Here is a 15,636-nt window from a genome sequence, read left to right as displayed (position 1 = left end):
GAGGTTGGGAGTGTCAGATTTATTAGTTGCTGTGCCTGAACCCGCACAGGGTGAGAGTCTGTCGGTATGAAGGACTTAATCTCCCTAAGTGAGAGATGGAGAGGGGGTATTTCTACTGTCCCAAGCGAGAGATGGGGAGGAAATTATTGTTCTTGGCTTTTCACCTCTACATAGTATTCCATGTGTGGTCACACCATACAATTCATATCGAAATGTACTCTGTTTGGTTCTGTGAGCTGTATGTGTCCAATGTTAGCCCTAATCGGGCTAGACCCACTGAAAATAATGGACATGACTAACTTTGATTCATTAATTTCAATGGGTCTGCTTTGAGTATAACTTGGATACAACCCATTATCTTTAATTCTGCAAAAGGCTTGCTGATATATTGACTAGACTGGCTTGCTTTGACTTTTCAACAGGAAGTCCATGTTTTTGGAGTGCTGAAAGTCAGTGCTGAAGAGAAACAAACTTACTTTATACATCCTAACTCCTGTACTTTCCATGCCCAGCTGACGCTCTATTTCAGCCATGCCTCCGAGGGAGACTGCAGAAGAGTGCTCAGTCGGAAACTTTTCCCCACCTTCAGTCAGAGACATTTTGCTTTTCCGATCTTTCTCTTAAAAAAAGAAAAGGAATCAATGCCAATCACAATTGCAACAAATGCACCTGAATTATGGGAGAGGGCTGCCCCAAGTGGATCCAAGCACACCTAATAGATCCCCTTTGTGCAGAGGCAGTATACCTTTGAAAAACGGATACTGGGAATTCAAGAGAGGGAGGGAGGGAGGCAAAGACCACCTCAGAACTTGCTCCAGCTGAACTATCCCTTCCCCTCACAGGACCGTCTTCCATCAACTGCCTTGGATCCTGAGGAGTTTTATATGTTGATATTGTTTATAGCATTTTTTTCTTTAAAAAAATACTTTAATGTTACTGAAGCTGCCTTAGAATACTATAATTTGTATCTTGAAAGGCGAAATATACATTGTGACATTGCTACACTGTAACAAAAAATAAACTGGAAGGCTACCACTTTTATGCTGTACTGCAGGAGTGGCCAATCAGGTGTTGCCAGACTAACTCCCATCAGCCTCAGCTAGCATGGCTAATATTTATTTATTCATTCATTCATTCTGGAGCGTTTTTACCCCACCTATCAACCAAAGTTCTTGAAATGGCTTACACTATATTTAAAACACAATAAAACAGATAATGGAACAATAGTTACTTAAGTACAAAGCTGTGTATCAGGAGTAGAGAACCTTTTTCAGCCCAAGGGCTGCATTTTCTTCTGGGCAACCTTCTGAAGGCCACATGCCAGTGGTGGGCTGGGCGAGAAGCAAAAGTGGAAGGAACAAAAATGCAAAAATTTCCTTTGTACGGTTACAGCAGGCTAGTTTCTACATACACTCACACATCCCTCTCCATCCTCCATCCAGACAAGTAAGAGTTATTTTCACTGTTCAAAAACATTCCAGTCAGACAACAACACTCATCGTATGAACCACAACCAGTGAGGGGTATAGTCTAGGCTAGGGAGAGGCCCAAGGGCCAGATGTAAAGACTTGGAGAGCTGCATTTGGTCCTTGGTCTCAAGATTCCTCACACCTGATATATATATTAGTTCACCAATGTTCCAAAAAGTGCCACTTTACAGGTGAATCTCCTGGCCTAAAACTGACTGTTGAAGCAGCCAGATGTTAATTTCTCATAGACCAGGACTTCCTCACTAAGCAACTGCTGCTGTCTCTCACAGACCCTGACTCTGGTGACAGATACAGGAAGCACTGGGGAAGCAAATATGTTAGAAGCCTTTCTTCCAGTCCTCAGGTCTTCCAACAGTCACGATGATGGGAGTTACAGTCCAGCAAGAGGACTTAAGCCCAATGTACCTATACAGAATTAGAACCAGTTTACTATCCCACATTCACTTACCTGGATAAATACAGTCTTCCGAAGTACCACTACTCACCTGATCTTCAAAGCAAGGTGCTGAGGCTGCAATTCTGCCCCTCCATAAAAATAAAATAAAACAAACTGTGATCCTTATCACAGTTTTCCAGGTTCTAGGGTAGAAACACACTCCCTGTTCTGCTGGTTCTAGTGCATCTCCACCTCTCTCTTTTGAAAACCCCACCCCTTTTTACTCTAAAACCTGGTGGGATCAGCTTGATTTCACAACTGATCGATAGATTATTAGCTGTTCTCCCTTCAGGTGTGGCTTTGCTGTAGGTGACTAGTGTGTTCACAGCCCTAGTTTGACCCGAATTCTTTCTGTATGTGGATCTCTATATGTTAGCCAGGTTTTGTCTAAATTTTCCCCCTTACGTACTTGTTTCTACCATTGAACTGGAAGAGGCTGTAACCATCTTCTCTGAACGATTGTCTTCATCTTCAGTACCTTCTTCAAATGGTACATCTGTTTTGGAATATATTACAGAAAAATATTAAACAGATCAGATGTTACAATAAAACAAACTGGATTTATTACTTCAGTCCAAAACTTTGTATTGGGCTTTGAATGCACACAGGAAGCTCCTCTGTGAGGAGGTTTCTTTGCTGACATCCAAGTAAGGAGTGGCTCTGTGAAGGCATCTCCTTTGAAGTGAACAGGTTCAGAACGAAAAAAGAGGATGTAATTAAAGCCAGGGCTTAAACCTGGAGCTTGTTTATAAAGCCAGGTTCAGCCCTAGAATATGTGTATTAATACAAAGTTGGGTACTTTCAAGTAGGTGCAGAATATGAAGGGGGAAGGGTTCAAGACTGTGCTTACTCAGTGGGGTGGTGGGAAAGCACTCTGCGAGGCATACAGAGGGATTTTATTCACTATAACTCCTTGACATAGTCAAGACAGATGTTAGGGACAGAGGAAAGAGGCTGTGGTTACTCAGTGATTGGGTTAAGGCACTCAGTATATGCTCAGACTAGAGTCACTCTGTCTTTTCTCTACATATTAGTCAAGGCAAGTGTTCGGGATTATGAAAGGATAGCGATGGCACAAGGCTATTGGTCACCAAGTGTATGGAGAGTTAAGGTACTCAGCAAATGCTCAGAGGCACTCTCTTTTTATCATTCCACCACAAGTTTGGGGACAAAGGAAAGCCCATTGCTCAGTTGTACAGCATATACTTTGCATAGAAAGGGTGCCAGGCACAATCCCCAGGTGTGGCTGCGAAAGACCTCCATGTGAAACCATGGAGAACTGCTGCCGGTCAGTGTCGGCAGTACTGAGCGAGAAGGGCCAATGGTCTGACTTTGCATAAGGCAGCTTCTCCTACGTTCTATAGAGGGGGGGGGAGTACAAGGCTATCCTTATTCAAGAAATAGCCAGCGTGATGCCCTACAGACGTTGTGAACTACAATTTCCATCAGCCCCCTCCATCATGGCCAAGGGTCAGGGATGATGGGAGTTGTAGTTTTAAAAAAATCTGGAAGGCGACACGTTGCCTATCCCTGCGTTATTCAGGGATGATGGTTGGTCGAGGAGACGCTCTATCCTTGCTGGTGTTCAAAACGGAGGAAACGGGAAGAGGCTGTGGCTGCTAAGAAACGGGGGGGGGGACTCTGCACGCGCTCAGGAGCACTTCTCTCTCCCGTGTTCAAAGGGTGGGCTCTGTGGACGCCGCGCACCGATTTCAACGTCAATCTCGTCGAGGCGAATCTCCTGGCGGAAAAAGAGGGCAGCGGGCTCTCCTTCTTCGGCGCTGGAGCTCAGGTTGAGGAAATGCAGGAGGGTCTCGGCCTCCTCGCCGTCATTGCGGTTGAGCAGCTCCTCGAAGGGCACCGGCTCCTTGATGCTCAGGGCGCACTGCAGCCGGTCGCCCACCCACTGCACCCGTACGTCGTCCATGGCTCGACCGCGGAGAGGCGGTTCCCTCAAGCGCTCTCCCGGCGGTGGAGGCGACGAGCGACTCAGGACGCGGCCTAGTCGGCCAACCGACGCTCGCCTGTCGCCATAGCAACGGCGCGAGACGGGCGGAGGGGAAGGAGCGGGCCTGGGAGCACGTGAGGAAAGTCAAGGGAAAAGAAGTGGCGAAGACCCTCCCTTCAAGGAGGATTTAGCTTCTGCAAAGACACAGGTTTTATTTTTCAAATGTAGCGGCGGGGAACTTGTCAACCTCCAGCTGAAGGTTAGGCCAAGTGCCCGCCACGTATTTGTTGGACTACAGCGCGTATTATCCCTGACAGTAGGCTATTCGCCGCCTGGGGCTGAAGGGAATTTTGTAGACACACGCTGAAGGGGTAGAGAAACACACTCGGGCGGTAAACCCCCTAATCGCCAGATCAAAGCTTGTCCACTGGCCACACCTGGAAGGGGAACAGGCAGGCTGATCTGACCATCAGTTGCGAAACCTCTTTGAAGCTGAATTAAAAAAACGAAAACGCCCTGGAGCTGCTCCCACCAGGTTTTACAGTAAAAAGGGCTAGGGTTTGACTGGCTTTGTGTGCCCCCCATTTTGAGGAGAGGTGGAGACGCACTGGAACCCACAGAAATGCGAGTTCCAGTGTGTCTCCACCTCAACGAAGCTAGTCAAACCCTGCCCCTTTTTACTGTAAAACCTGGTGGGAGCAGCTCCAGTGCATTTTTTAAAAATTCAACTTCAAAGAGATTTTGTAACTGATTGGCAGATCAGCCCATTCCCCCTCCAGGTGTGGCCAATGGAAGTGCTTTGCGCTCAGGAAGTAGTGTGTTTACAGCCTAATACAGGCTCCCCATCCCATCTGTTAGAAGAGTAGGTGGTAAAATGAAGTGTCTTTTTATTCTAAAAAAGGTAATTAAACACTGGGAAAAAGGAAGGAGTGATGGAACTTGAGGCGGCCTGGCAGTCACACCTATCTCTATGCTGGAATCCTTTACAGCAGGGGTGGGGAACCGTTTTCAGCCCAAGGGCCATATTCCATTCTGGGCAACTTTCCAAGGGCCACATGCCAATGGCCAGAGCACACCTCTCTGTATCCTCTACCCAGGCAAGCAAGAGACATCATAATTCAAGGATGTATCCCAGCCACTCAAAAACATGGGGTGTGAACTTGGGTAAATTCCAAGGGCCAGAGGCTCTCCACCTCTGCTTTACAGCTAACCCTGGAGAGCCAGTGTGGTGTAATTGATATCCCTGACATACCCATCCTTGAACCTGGGAATCCTGGACTCAGATCCTCACTTGGGCATGAAGCTCACTGAGTGACCTTGGCCAGCAGTCACCAACTCTCTGCCTAACCTATCCCATGGGGTTGTTGTGAGGGTAAATGAATGCTCATGTGTGCTGCCCCTCAGCTGCTTGGATAAAGGATAGATTTAAAAGGAGAGCAATGACAACCACAGATTCGTGGGGAGCCCAAGACAATGCACCTCCTAAACCATAAATTGAAATATTCCTTCACACAACACATTCCCACTGGCTTGGATGACTTTAAAGGGGTATTAGAAAAATAGATGGAAGCAGATAAGCTTAGCAATGGCAATTAGTCATAGTGGCTAACAGAACCTCCATGTTCAGATACAGTCTACCACCCAATAGGTTGCACAGAAGCAACAGAAGTAGTGGACTGTTGCCATCCTGGAAGCATCTGGCTAACCACCATGGACTTCTGGTCTGATCCTGTAGGGCTGCTCTTAAATTAAGATTGTAAAAGCCCTTTTGGATCAGACTAAAGGCCAACCCAGCACAGCATGCTTCTCCCACAGTAGCAAACTAAAATTCCTGTGACAAAACCAGACAGGAGCTAAGCACAGTAGCACACTCTGCTACTCACATTTCCCAGCAACTGATATTCAGAGGCATGCTGCCTCTGATACTGGAAGTGTCATGACGAAAGTAGCCCTTGACAGCCCTATTCTCCATCTTATATGCCTCCTACTCCACTAGGAACTGTATAGTAGCCTTGTCTCTTTGCCTTTGGTTACTGCAGAAGGGGCAGAAAATCATTCTGTTCATGGCTAGAGGCACACTCTATTTCACATATTACACCAGTAATAGATTTTGGGATTCAGCTCTGGTCACCCTTTGGACCTCCTAATGTAAAGCATAAAGCACTCTGAATATCTTCATGCATCAGAGCAGACTGTATACCCTTGCATTCAAGAATGAGTTTTGTGTTTCCATCTTTCTCCAAATTAAACCCTACTATCCCGCTTCTCTTCCCCTCTCTGCATTCCTTAATGTTAGCTCCAGATCACTATTGGTTTACCAATTTATCTCCATTCTACACATACACAAGTTTTCCACTGATTAAAACCCTCACCATTCTCCATTAGCAATCAGAGTAGCCCAAGACTGCTAAAGGGCAGGGTTTTTTCCCATTCCATCAATAGATTATTACGGGTGAAAAGCAGAATTTAACCAACATGAGTCAGTGTTTCACCAGGGACGGGTTCCAGACTCCATTAATCCAAAGAATACGCACAAATATAATTTACTTTTGTATCCAATCTGAGTCACTCCGTTGTGTGTGTTAGATGGCCCACTCTCATTCTGCTACCCTCCCCTATCATAGCTCTCCTCTTATCCAGCCTTTTCTCCCCTTTCAGACTTCTTTTAGGATTCAGATCTCACCTACAACCCTCCTCCCTCTCCATTTCCCTCCACACCTTGGTTTTCCAGAGATTTACAGCATCATAAAAAGTTCACTTTAAGCTACAATTAAACACGTATGTTTGTTCTCAAAATGAGCAATTTAACTTTTATTTAAGATGATTATGAAAGGAACAAGATTTGATTTATTCTGTTGGCACATAAAATTCATTCAGGTAAAATACCTCCATTTTCATTCTGAATATTAAAAAAAAAATTAAAGGGAAGTTATTTTCACAGAGCATAAACAAGTTTCATTGAATACCAAACTGGCTGCTGTGTCAAAAACAAAATTAAACTAAAACCTGATTTTGCAAGTATTAATTCCCAGGAGTGGCATGATGAGTGTAAAAGGAGTATGTAAGGCAACTTGGACTAACTCAGGTCGTTTGCCACTCAACACTGAGCAAACAATGATAGAACAGCCAGACTGTAATACTGAAAAAAAATATGTAAGCATATATTTAATTTCAAGGAAACATTTTCAGTTAAGGAAATGAAGCTTAAATTCCAGCAGGAGCTCAGTTAGAATATTAAACACCTTGCAAAATAATTTCAGGTACCAATCTTAGAAGACAGTCTTTGTTTTGTGGGAGTGCCCCTGTATCTTGCTCAAGTTCCTAAAAACAATCAGGACCAAGTGCTTCAAAGTTTTTCAATGAATCCAAAATCTGGCATGGCTTTTCCATCCTCCTCCTCCTGTTCAAAATTTAGGATGTGTACTGGCAAAAATTAGCACAGCTCTTGTTCAAACCAGAGGCAAAAAGTTTCTAAACAATATCTTAGTCCATATTTTAGATTGTAGAAAGCTAAACAGTTTACTATAAATACTGAAACGTAGGAAACTTAATTGCCAAATGCTGCCAGATTTTCTTTAGCTGTGAATGTTCATGAAGGTGGTAATGACAAGTGAGATTCAGCAATGCAATCTTCAGTATGTTTACTCAGAAGTTCAGTGGGGCTCCAAATAAGTGTGCATAAGACTGCACTGCACAGATTTATGAAAGAAAATAAACAGCTCTTTAAAATACAGCATTTTTAAAAGCAGAAATGAGCTGTTTAGAATAAGTTTTAAAGTTAATTTATATAGTCCCATGTTTGCAAAGTCCAAGGTTATATAATACAAATTTATTTGGCTGCGTTATAAGGCAATCAGAGATATTCTTTTCTACAATGAGCTGTACAAGAATGACATATTTAGGTACATGATTATTTTCAAACAACTCCAGAGACATACTGACTATTGCAGCCAAACTATGCAATGTATCTATTACAGTGTAAAGAAATGTCTTGAAAGGAGAAAGGTGCAAACTTGTATCCTTCACCTGCATAGAACTTGTTCTGAAATTCTACCCTGTAATAAGAAAAACAGCACTACATTAAGATAAAGACAATCACAGAAGCCTTTCAAAATTGCTATCCAGATGTGCATAAGATTTAGATCATAACTGATTTGGCAATAAAAATTTCAAACTGAGTAATGTGCTCTATGTGGAGCTGTCCTAGGTCTTGGTTCGGAAGCTCCAGCTGGTGCAAACTGTGGTGGCCAGATTGCTGATGGGAGCGTTTGGCCAACCACATGTGACTCCATTTTTAAAACTTCTGCACTGGCTGCCCATCTGCTACTGAGCCAGGTTCAAGGTTCTTGTATTAATTTACAAAGCCCTAAATAACTTCGGTACAGGGTATCTTAAAAACCGCCTGAACCCTTATATCCCAGCACGATCACTGAGATCATCTGCAGGAGTGGCTTTGACCATCCCCCAAGTTGGTGAGGCTCATTTAACATTGACACAAAATCTTCCAGTGTCATTGGCCCAGTTTTCTGGAATGCTCTGCCAACAGAGATTCAGCAGGCGCCTTCAGTTTTAACTTTTAAGCGCCTGCTGAAAAACTTTCTGTTCTGCCAGGCTTATGCAGGCAATTAAGAACATGCTTTTTTTTTTTTTTGCAACAATTGCCCTTTGTTTTAATTATATTTTAAATGTGTTTTTTTTTTTAATCCTATGGTGGTGGTGGTTTAAAACATATTGTAAACCACTTTGATGTTTTTAATGAAATAGCGGCATACAAATATTTTTATAAATACAGTGCTGTGCAAAAGTAATCAGACCCCCGACCAATAAATATTCAACCCCCCCCCATTAATATTTGGTAGAGCCACCTTTTGTTACAGTAACAGCTTTGAGTCTTTTGGGGTACGCATGTACCAGCTTTGCACACAGCGTCGAAGGGATTTTGGCCCATTTTCTTGGCAGATTTGCTCCAGGTCGTTCACCTGGTTGCACGTCACTTGTGGACCACAATTTTCAAAGAGTGCCACAGATTCGCAATGGGTTTGAGATCAGGACTTTGACTGGGCCACTGTAGGACATTCATCTTTTTGTTCTTGAGCCACTCCAATGTTGCTTTGGCCTTGTGCTTGGGATCATTGTCCTGGTGAAAAGTGAATTTCCTCCCAAGCTTCAGTTTTTTAGTGGACTGAAGCAGGTTCTCTTGCAGTATTTCCCTGTATTTTGCTCCATCCATTCTTCCTTCCAATTTTAACAAGATGCCCAGTCCCTGCTGATGAGAAGCATCCCCACAGCATGATGCTGCCACCACCATACTTCACTGTAGGCATGGTGTGTCTTGAGGCATGGGCAGTATTAGGTTTGCACCACACACAGCCCTTTGAGTTTTGGCCAAAAAGCTCTATCTTGGTCTCATCTGACCACAAAACCTTTTCCCACACCACAGCTGGGGCACTCTCCTGCTTTCTGGCAAACTCCAGACATGCTTTCCAATGGTACTTTTTGAGTAACAGCTTCTTTCTTGCCACCCTCCCATACAGGCCAGTGTTATGCAGACCCCTTGATGTGGTTGACTGGGGCACCATTACTCCTCTCCCAGCCACTGAACTCTGTAGCTCCTTCCAAGTGATTGTTGGCCTCTTTCTGTGACTTCTCTCACAAGTCTCCTTCTTGTTCGAGCGCTTAGTTTTGAGGGACGGCCTTTTCTTGGCAGTGCCTGGGTGGTGTGATGCAGCTTCCACTTCCTGATTATTGATCCAACTGTGCTCACTGGGATATCCAAACACTTGGATATTAGTTTGTATCCTTTCCCTAATCTATGCATTTGTATTACATTATCTCTCACTTCTGTAGAATGCTCTTTGGTCTTCATTTTCCTTCAGATCCACAGCCTGACCAATGATCCTTCAACAGTGAGATTTTTATCCTGGCAATGTGACAGCAACTTTAATGGTTCACAGGTGGAGGCCAATGGTAAAGATATTGTGTCCTCACTAGGGCAGTTTATTTGATCTATGTAAATTGGGAGTTTCCACAGCACAGGGGTTGAATACTTATGCAAGCAACATGTTTCAGTTTTGTATGTTTCTTGCACACATTTCCCTGCATAAAACCAATGTCACCGTACGATTGATTTTAGTAAGTAAGTAACGATCCATTGATCCATACACGATATCATACATTAACCATATTAATTTACAGATCCAAGAATATTTGTTTAAATGTCACTCCAATGTTAAAAAAAAAAAATTGTTACAAGCTCTGAACAAATGTACTTCTTACTGAGATTGCTGCTACTGCAAATTTTGCTACTTCCACAGTAATTTCTTCCTTATAATCTGATAATAGGTAATTTACCTGTAGGTGTTCTGAGTTTGATTTTTGATAATTTAAAAGAGGTACTATTAAAAGCAATCGCAGATGTTCATAAATAGGGCAGTGTAGCAGAACATGGATGTTAGTTTCGACTTCCCCTTTTCCACATGGGCATAGGCGTTCTCCATACGGAATCTTATTGTAACGTCCCTCTAATACCTTTGATGGAAGAACATTCATTCTTAGCCAAATAAATGCTTTTCTATATTTTGGTATGTTTAAATTATTTAAATAGGGCATGGGGATAAAATACTTAGCATTGTGTCTGTATTTCCTTGCCTGTTCTAAATGGATTTGGTAATCAACATCTCTAATCCGTTGTTTAATATTTATCCTAGCAGTCTCACTACCCATCTGTGTTAAAGTTTGCTTTGAGAAGCCGAGATATTGGATTTTGTTAACGATAGCAGAGTTCCAAGTAGAGTTGAAATTATCTGTTAGTATATGAGGAGCTAGTCCTTGAGGTTCCAGGGTTAATTTTATCCAATAATTGATCTTCAATGACCAAATTATTGATTCTATGGACTGAACCCCCATTTCTAATCTTATTACACTGTTCGGGACACATGAAGGTAGTGCCAGAATAGATCGTATGAAGGAAGTCTGCACTACTTCTAACTCTGGGAATTTATCTCTTGTTGTTGCTTGCATGCCGTAAATAAGCTGAGGGATTATTTTAGCTTGGAATACTTTAATGGCAGGAATAATCAATTGGCCTCCATTAGTATAATAAAACTTTAACAATGCTTTAGATGTTTTCTTTGCATTTATTGTAACTGATTTTATGCGATAGCTATGGCTACCTGATGATTGGAAAGTGAATCCCAAATATTTGAATGAATTCACTTGGTCAATTGATCTCCCATTTAGTATCCATTGGTATTTTGTTCTTTTATTGCTAAACAGCATTTCCTTAGTTTTTTGGTAGTTTATGTCCAGACGTTCTGACTGGCAATACTGGGCTATACCTCTTAATAATTTCTTTAGCCCTATTGGAGTCTTTGATAATAAGGTCAGATCATCGGCATATAAAAGGGCATTTCTTGGGGCATTAGCTAGCATTGGGGAATGCATTGCGTACGCGTCTAATTTTTTAATAACATCATTAATATACAAATTAAAGAGAAGGGGTGATAGAATACATCCTTGTCTTACGCCTTTTAACGTTGTGATCGAATTAGTTAAATGACCCTGCATGTTACATCTAACTTTCAGTTTAGTATTTTTATATAGTCCCTGCATCAACGTTAATAGACGTCTATCTACTCCTAGATGGTATAATTTCGCCCACAATCTTGATCTTGGTATTGAATCGAATACTGCTTTCAAGTCAATGTATGCCACACAGAAAAGACCCCCTTTTCTATGCGCGTATTTATCAATGATATGCTGTAACACTGTGATCCAAAACAGATCTTTTTGGTCTAAATCCTGCTTGTTCTTGACTCAGTATATCCATTTGTTCTACCCAAGTAATCAATTTGTTAAATAGGTGGGCAGCATATAGCTTACTAATAACATTTAACAGGCTAATTGGTCTATAATTTTCTGGGTCTCCCGGCGAACCTTTCTTAAAGATGGGCACTACTGTCGCCATTCCCCAATCATCTGGTACTATCATCGTTGAATCAATATAGGAAAATAATGATGCTAATACAGGGGCCCACCATTCAGCATTATTTTTATAAACTTCGGAGGGAACATTATCTGGGCCAGGTGCTTTATTAGGTTTTAGATTCTTGATCAGTTCAAATATTTCCTCCTGTGATACTGGTGTCCATTTTGGAAGTACATTCAGTAGTGAGTATTTATATATCCCCTCTTGTTCTGGGCTATGGTATAATTTTGTAAAATGCTTCTCCCATACTTTTGATGTAATGTTACAATTAAAGTGGGAGTGTGATTTCAGCCAATAAGATGTAATCAATTTCCAAAAAATGTTTGTATTTTTTAATTTAGCGGCATTTTGCAAACGAAGCCACCTTTCAGACCTTTCTGTTAGTTTTTTCCGCTTAATTAGTTGTTTATATTTTCTCTTAACTATCGCGTATCTTTGTAAATCATCAGAACGGCCTGACAAGGTATATGCGTTATAAGTTACTCGAAGTTGCTTTTTAAATTGGACACAATCTTGATCGAACCAAGATTTTGCTCTGTTGGATTTACAATTCGAATTGCTTCTTAAATGTTTGGTCAAATTCTTTGTTAACGTCGTCATTATTTTATTAAGTTGATTCAAGGGATCAAATGACTCTGAGCTAGTTATTAAATCTTGTCTGATCTTTATTATCTCCGCCGAATTAAGTATTTTGGTGATCTGGTCTGCAATTCTACGGATCCATCTCACTCTATTCGAGTATATATCTATATTTTCGTCTGGGAAGGAGCTTTTAATTAAATGGATAGATTTCTGTCCGGAATTTACTTCTAAGACAACTGGGAAATGGTCACTTTCCAATCGTCTGACAACCATGAATTTTAGTACAGAACCAAATAATTCACATGAAATGAAACTTAAATCTATAAGTGACGTTCCTGTATATGAAACATAAGTAAATTCGCCCTCAGTATCACCAGGAGAGCGAGCATTCAACAGAATCAAATTAATCTTAGTTGTTAGTTTCATTAAAAGTAGGCCCGCATAATTAATTCCAGTATCTTTTGTAGTTCTCGTTGGGATATTCAATATTTCATCCGGAATTAAATGTTGTTGGAGATATTTAGAATATAGTGCCGCATCGGAAGCACCTAGCCTTGCATTAAAATCCCCCATTAACAAAATCGGTAGTGTTGGGTAGCATTCTGTCAACTCTTCTAGATATTTTTCTAAAAAGTTAAAATGATTAATAATACTCTCCTTGGAGCGACTAGGAGGCAAGTAAACATTAATCAAAATTATTGAAAAATTAAAAAATTCGATTATTATAGCAACTGCCAAATCTTTAAGAAATTTTAATGGTTTTACTTTAACTGCTAACGATGTTGAAATTAATATAGCTATGCCACCTTTAGAGCGCCCTCCCTTGGTACTAGGAGTAGCTTGTATCTCAAATGATATAAATCCAGCCAAATATAATTTTTCTTTTAACCAGGTTTCTTGCAGCAAAATAATATCATGGGCTAGCAAAAACTGTTTTAAATCTACGTTGTTCGCCTTGTTTTGCCATCCGGCAATATTCCATGATATTATTTTAAGCTTATCCAAGGGGGTGTGTTTCCTCTGTCACAGAGGTAAGCACTGGACCTCGCTATTCTTATCATTTTGGCCCCCATTAGGTATGTTATTTATAGATATTGTTCCAATAGGATTCGTCGTTAACTGTGCAAGTGGTTCTAATATCGGATTATTAGCTGGAAAATCAACAGATATACTCTGGTTTGGTCTTATTACTATTGAATTTTCATCTCTAGTATTAGTTGATGTCCCTACCTCTTCTTCTTCAACAGAAATTAATAACATTTTCAATCTATTGACAATTTTTAGACGCTCCGATGCACTTTGTCTGTTACAGATAGTTATAAGCATCCGTTCCTCTGGTAAAATTGGTGAAAATATGGAGTTATCTATTGCTATAGTCTTTTCAGAAACTTCTTGCAGATCAGTAAAAGTTTTTTCCAGCGAATCATTTCGCGTTGTTACTTTAGGAGCGGTTAGCTCTTCCTTGTTTGTTGATGGTCTATCCATTTGTTTGGTAAATTGAGGAATATAAAGATTCATCGGAGGTGCAATGTTTTCGAATAGTCTCGATACTTGGATATTTTGGTAGTTGAAAATTGATCTTTTATTATATATCAGCTGCACATCATCACGATCTTTGAAGGTTACTATCGCTCTTGCCTTTTTATAGTTGAAATGTAAATATTGAATCGATAATATTCGATCTATGTTTATTAAACCCGGTTCACTAGCTTCTATTATGTTCCAACAGTGGCTTCTCCGTTGATAGGTGGACAGCATACCTCTCGGTTTTGGATAATTTATGAACACCAGTTTATAGTTGTTTAAAGTTAGTTTCCATCTGTGATCTACTAAAATTGAATCTTCATCTTGTAAACCATCAAGATCGGGATGGACATCCTTTTCGATGAGCTCCGGTACTCTCTTCACATTGTTCCAGTCGTCACCAACTTCACCGGTCTCCCCATCCTCTTTTAGCAGAGGGGGAGAAGTGTTCAATGTAGGTAGGATTTGTTCTTTACAAGTTTTATTTTTACTTTTTTTATGTTTCCTTTTCCTTTTCTTCTTTTTAATCTGTTGTTGTTGAGGGGTGTCTAGGAGAGCAAATAATCTGTTGAAATTTAATGAAGAATAGTAAATATCTTTGGAGGCCTTGGTATTTCTATTTCTTTTTTTATTCCTTAACTTCCAAGTCCTCTTTTTTTCCCTTTTTCCATTAAGGATGGATCTGTCAGTATTGTTTGAGTGGCTACTGTTTTGCTATTAAGTTTCATTTCCGTTTTAGTATTCATTGACTTTGTTATAACTTCAGTTAGTAATGTAAGTAGAGGGACAGATTCCTCTACATATTTAGAGATTTGTGCTAGAGAGGCTGTAACTACTGATGCCCATGTTCCTTCAATTGTCAGTCCATCCTGAGTGGATGGAAGCTCCATGGATTTCATTCCATTCAATGGTGGCGTTAGTTGGCTCTCCATGTTCTGCTGTGTAGTCATATATTCCATAATCTCCTGCTCTATAGTAGATACAGTGATTGGTGTCGAGTTCTTGCTGTACTCCGGTCCTTGAATTATATTCCAGGATTGTTGAGTCATGTCCTTTAAAGGGGTTAGATCTTTTTCTTGTTGTCAGCTCTACACTGCATCAGCAGTGTCAGAGGGGGCTGGAAATTCCTGGGTCTTTGGCAGGGAAGGAAAGTCCTTAGCCAGCAGTCGGGTTGTAAATCTGCCAGGCCTATCCGAAGCGTACTTGCCGAGTCAGAAGTCCAGAAGCGAGGTCAGTGGAGGTCCGGGATCAATTGCCAAGGAGGTCAGTCAGAGATGCTGCAGGGAAACTAGGTCTACACAAAGCCACGCCTGACGTTGCAGTCAGCAACAAGCTGCAGCCAAGGTGTGCCTTATAAAGAGCAGGATGGACAGCAGGTGTGAGCCCTCAGCGTTTGGGCCTTAAGGAGACTGGCCTGCCTCTCTTCTGCCTGACCTTCTGCTGTCTACGTTCTGCAGGTGAGGGGGGAGTATCCTGTTCACTGTCTGTGTCTGGCTGCAGGGCTTCTGCTGTCCCTGGGGTGCTCTGCAGCTGAGGGGCAGAAGGAGCTGGATTCTCAGGAGGCTCCTCCGTGTCTCCTGCTGCTCCTGGGTCTGCTGCTGTTACTCCCGAGTCGTCCTCATCTGAGGAGTCCTCTGACGGGGCCATGACACTTGTGATGATTCTAGTA

The 15,636-nt window shown here is 41.6% G+C and overlaps 2 protein-coding genes across 5 annotated transcripts in view; both read right to left on the bottom strand.

Annotated features, from left to right (window-relative positions):
* Positions 1–4,044, bottom strand: part of DNAH10 (dynein axonemal heavy chain 10) — a 206,647-nt gene extending 202,603 nt beyond the window's left edge. Inside the window, exons 1-3 of one of the 3 annotated variants that reach the window (XM_061602405.1) lie at positions 3,634–4,044; positions 2,336–2,422; positions 477–619 (exon numbers count right to left, since the gene is read on the bottom strand). In XM_061602405.1, coding sequence (XP_061458389.1) covers positions 477–619; positions 2,336–2,422; positions 3,634–3,853 — 450 coding nt within the window. In that variant the 5' untranslated portion in view covers positions 3,854–4,044. Of the gene's footprint in view, positions 1–476; positions 620–1,938; positions 2,065–2,335; positions 2,423–3,633 lie in introns of those variants that run through there. The other 2 variants (XM_061602408.1, XM_061602407.1) reach the window with 2 other exon arrangements.
* Positions 4,045–6,657: 2,613 nt separating this feature from the next.
* The window catches only part of ATP6V0A2 (ATPase H+ transporting V0 subunit a2), a 40,638-nt gene continuing 31,659 nt past the window's right edge, over positions 6,658–15,636 (bottom strand). For both annotated transcript variants that reach the window (XM_061603443.1, XM_061603444.1), the window contains exon 20: positions 6,658–7,929. In XM_061603443.1, the coding sequence (XP_061459427.1) occupies positions 7,830–7,929 (100 nt within the window). In that variant the 3' untranslated portion in view covers positions 6,658–7,829. The remainder of the gene's footprint in view (positions 7,930–15,636) is intronic.

This window comes from Rhineura floridana, chromosome 19, assembly GCF_030035675.1.
Source record: "Rhineura floridana isolate rRhiFlo1 chromosome 19, rRhiFlo1.hap2, whole genome shotgun sequence".
NCBI lineage: Eukaryota > Metazoa > Chordata > Lepidosauria > Squamata > Rhineuridae > Rhineura > Rhineura floridana.
Note: the sequence above shows the minus strand (reverse complement) of the source record. Positions and strands in the feature narration are given on the sequence as shown.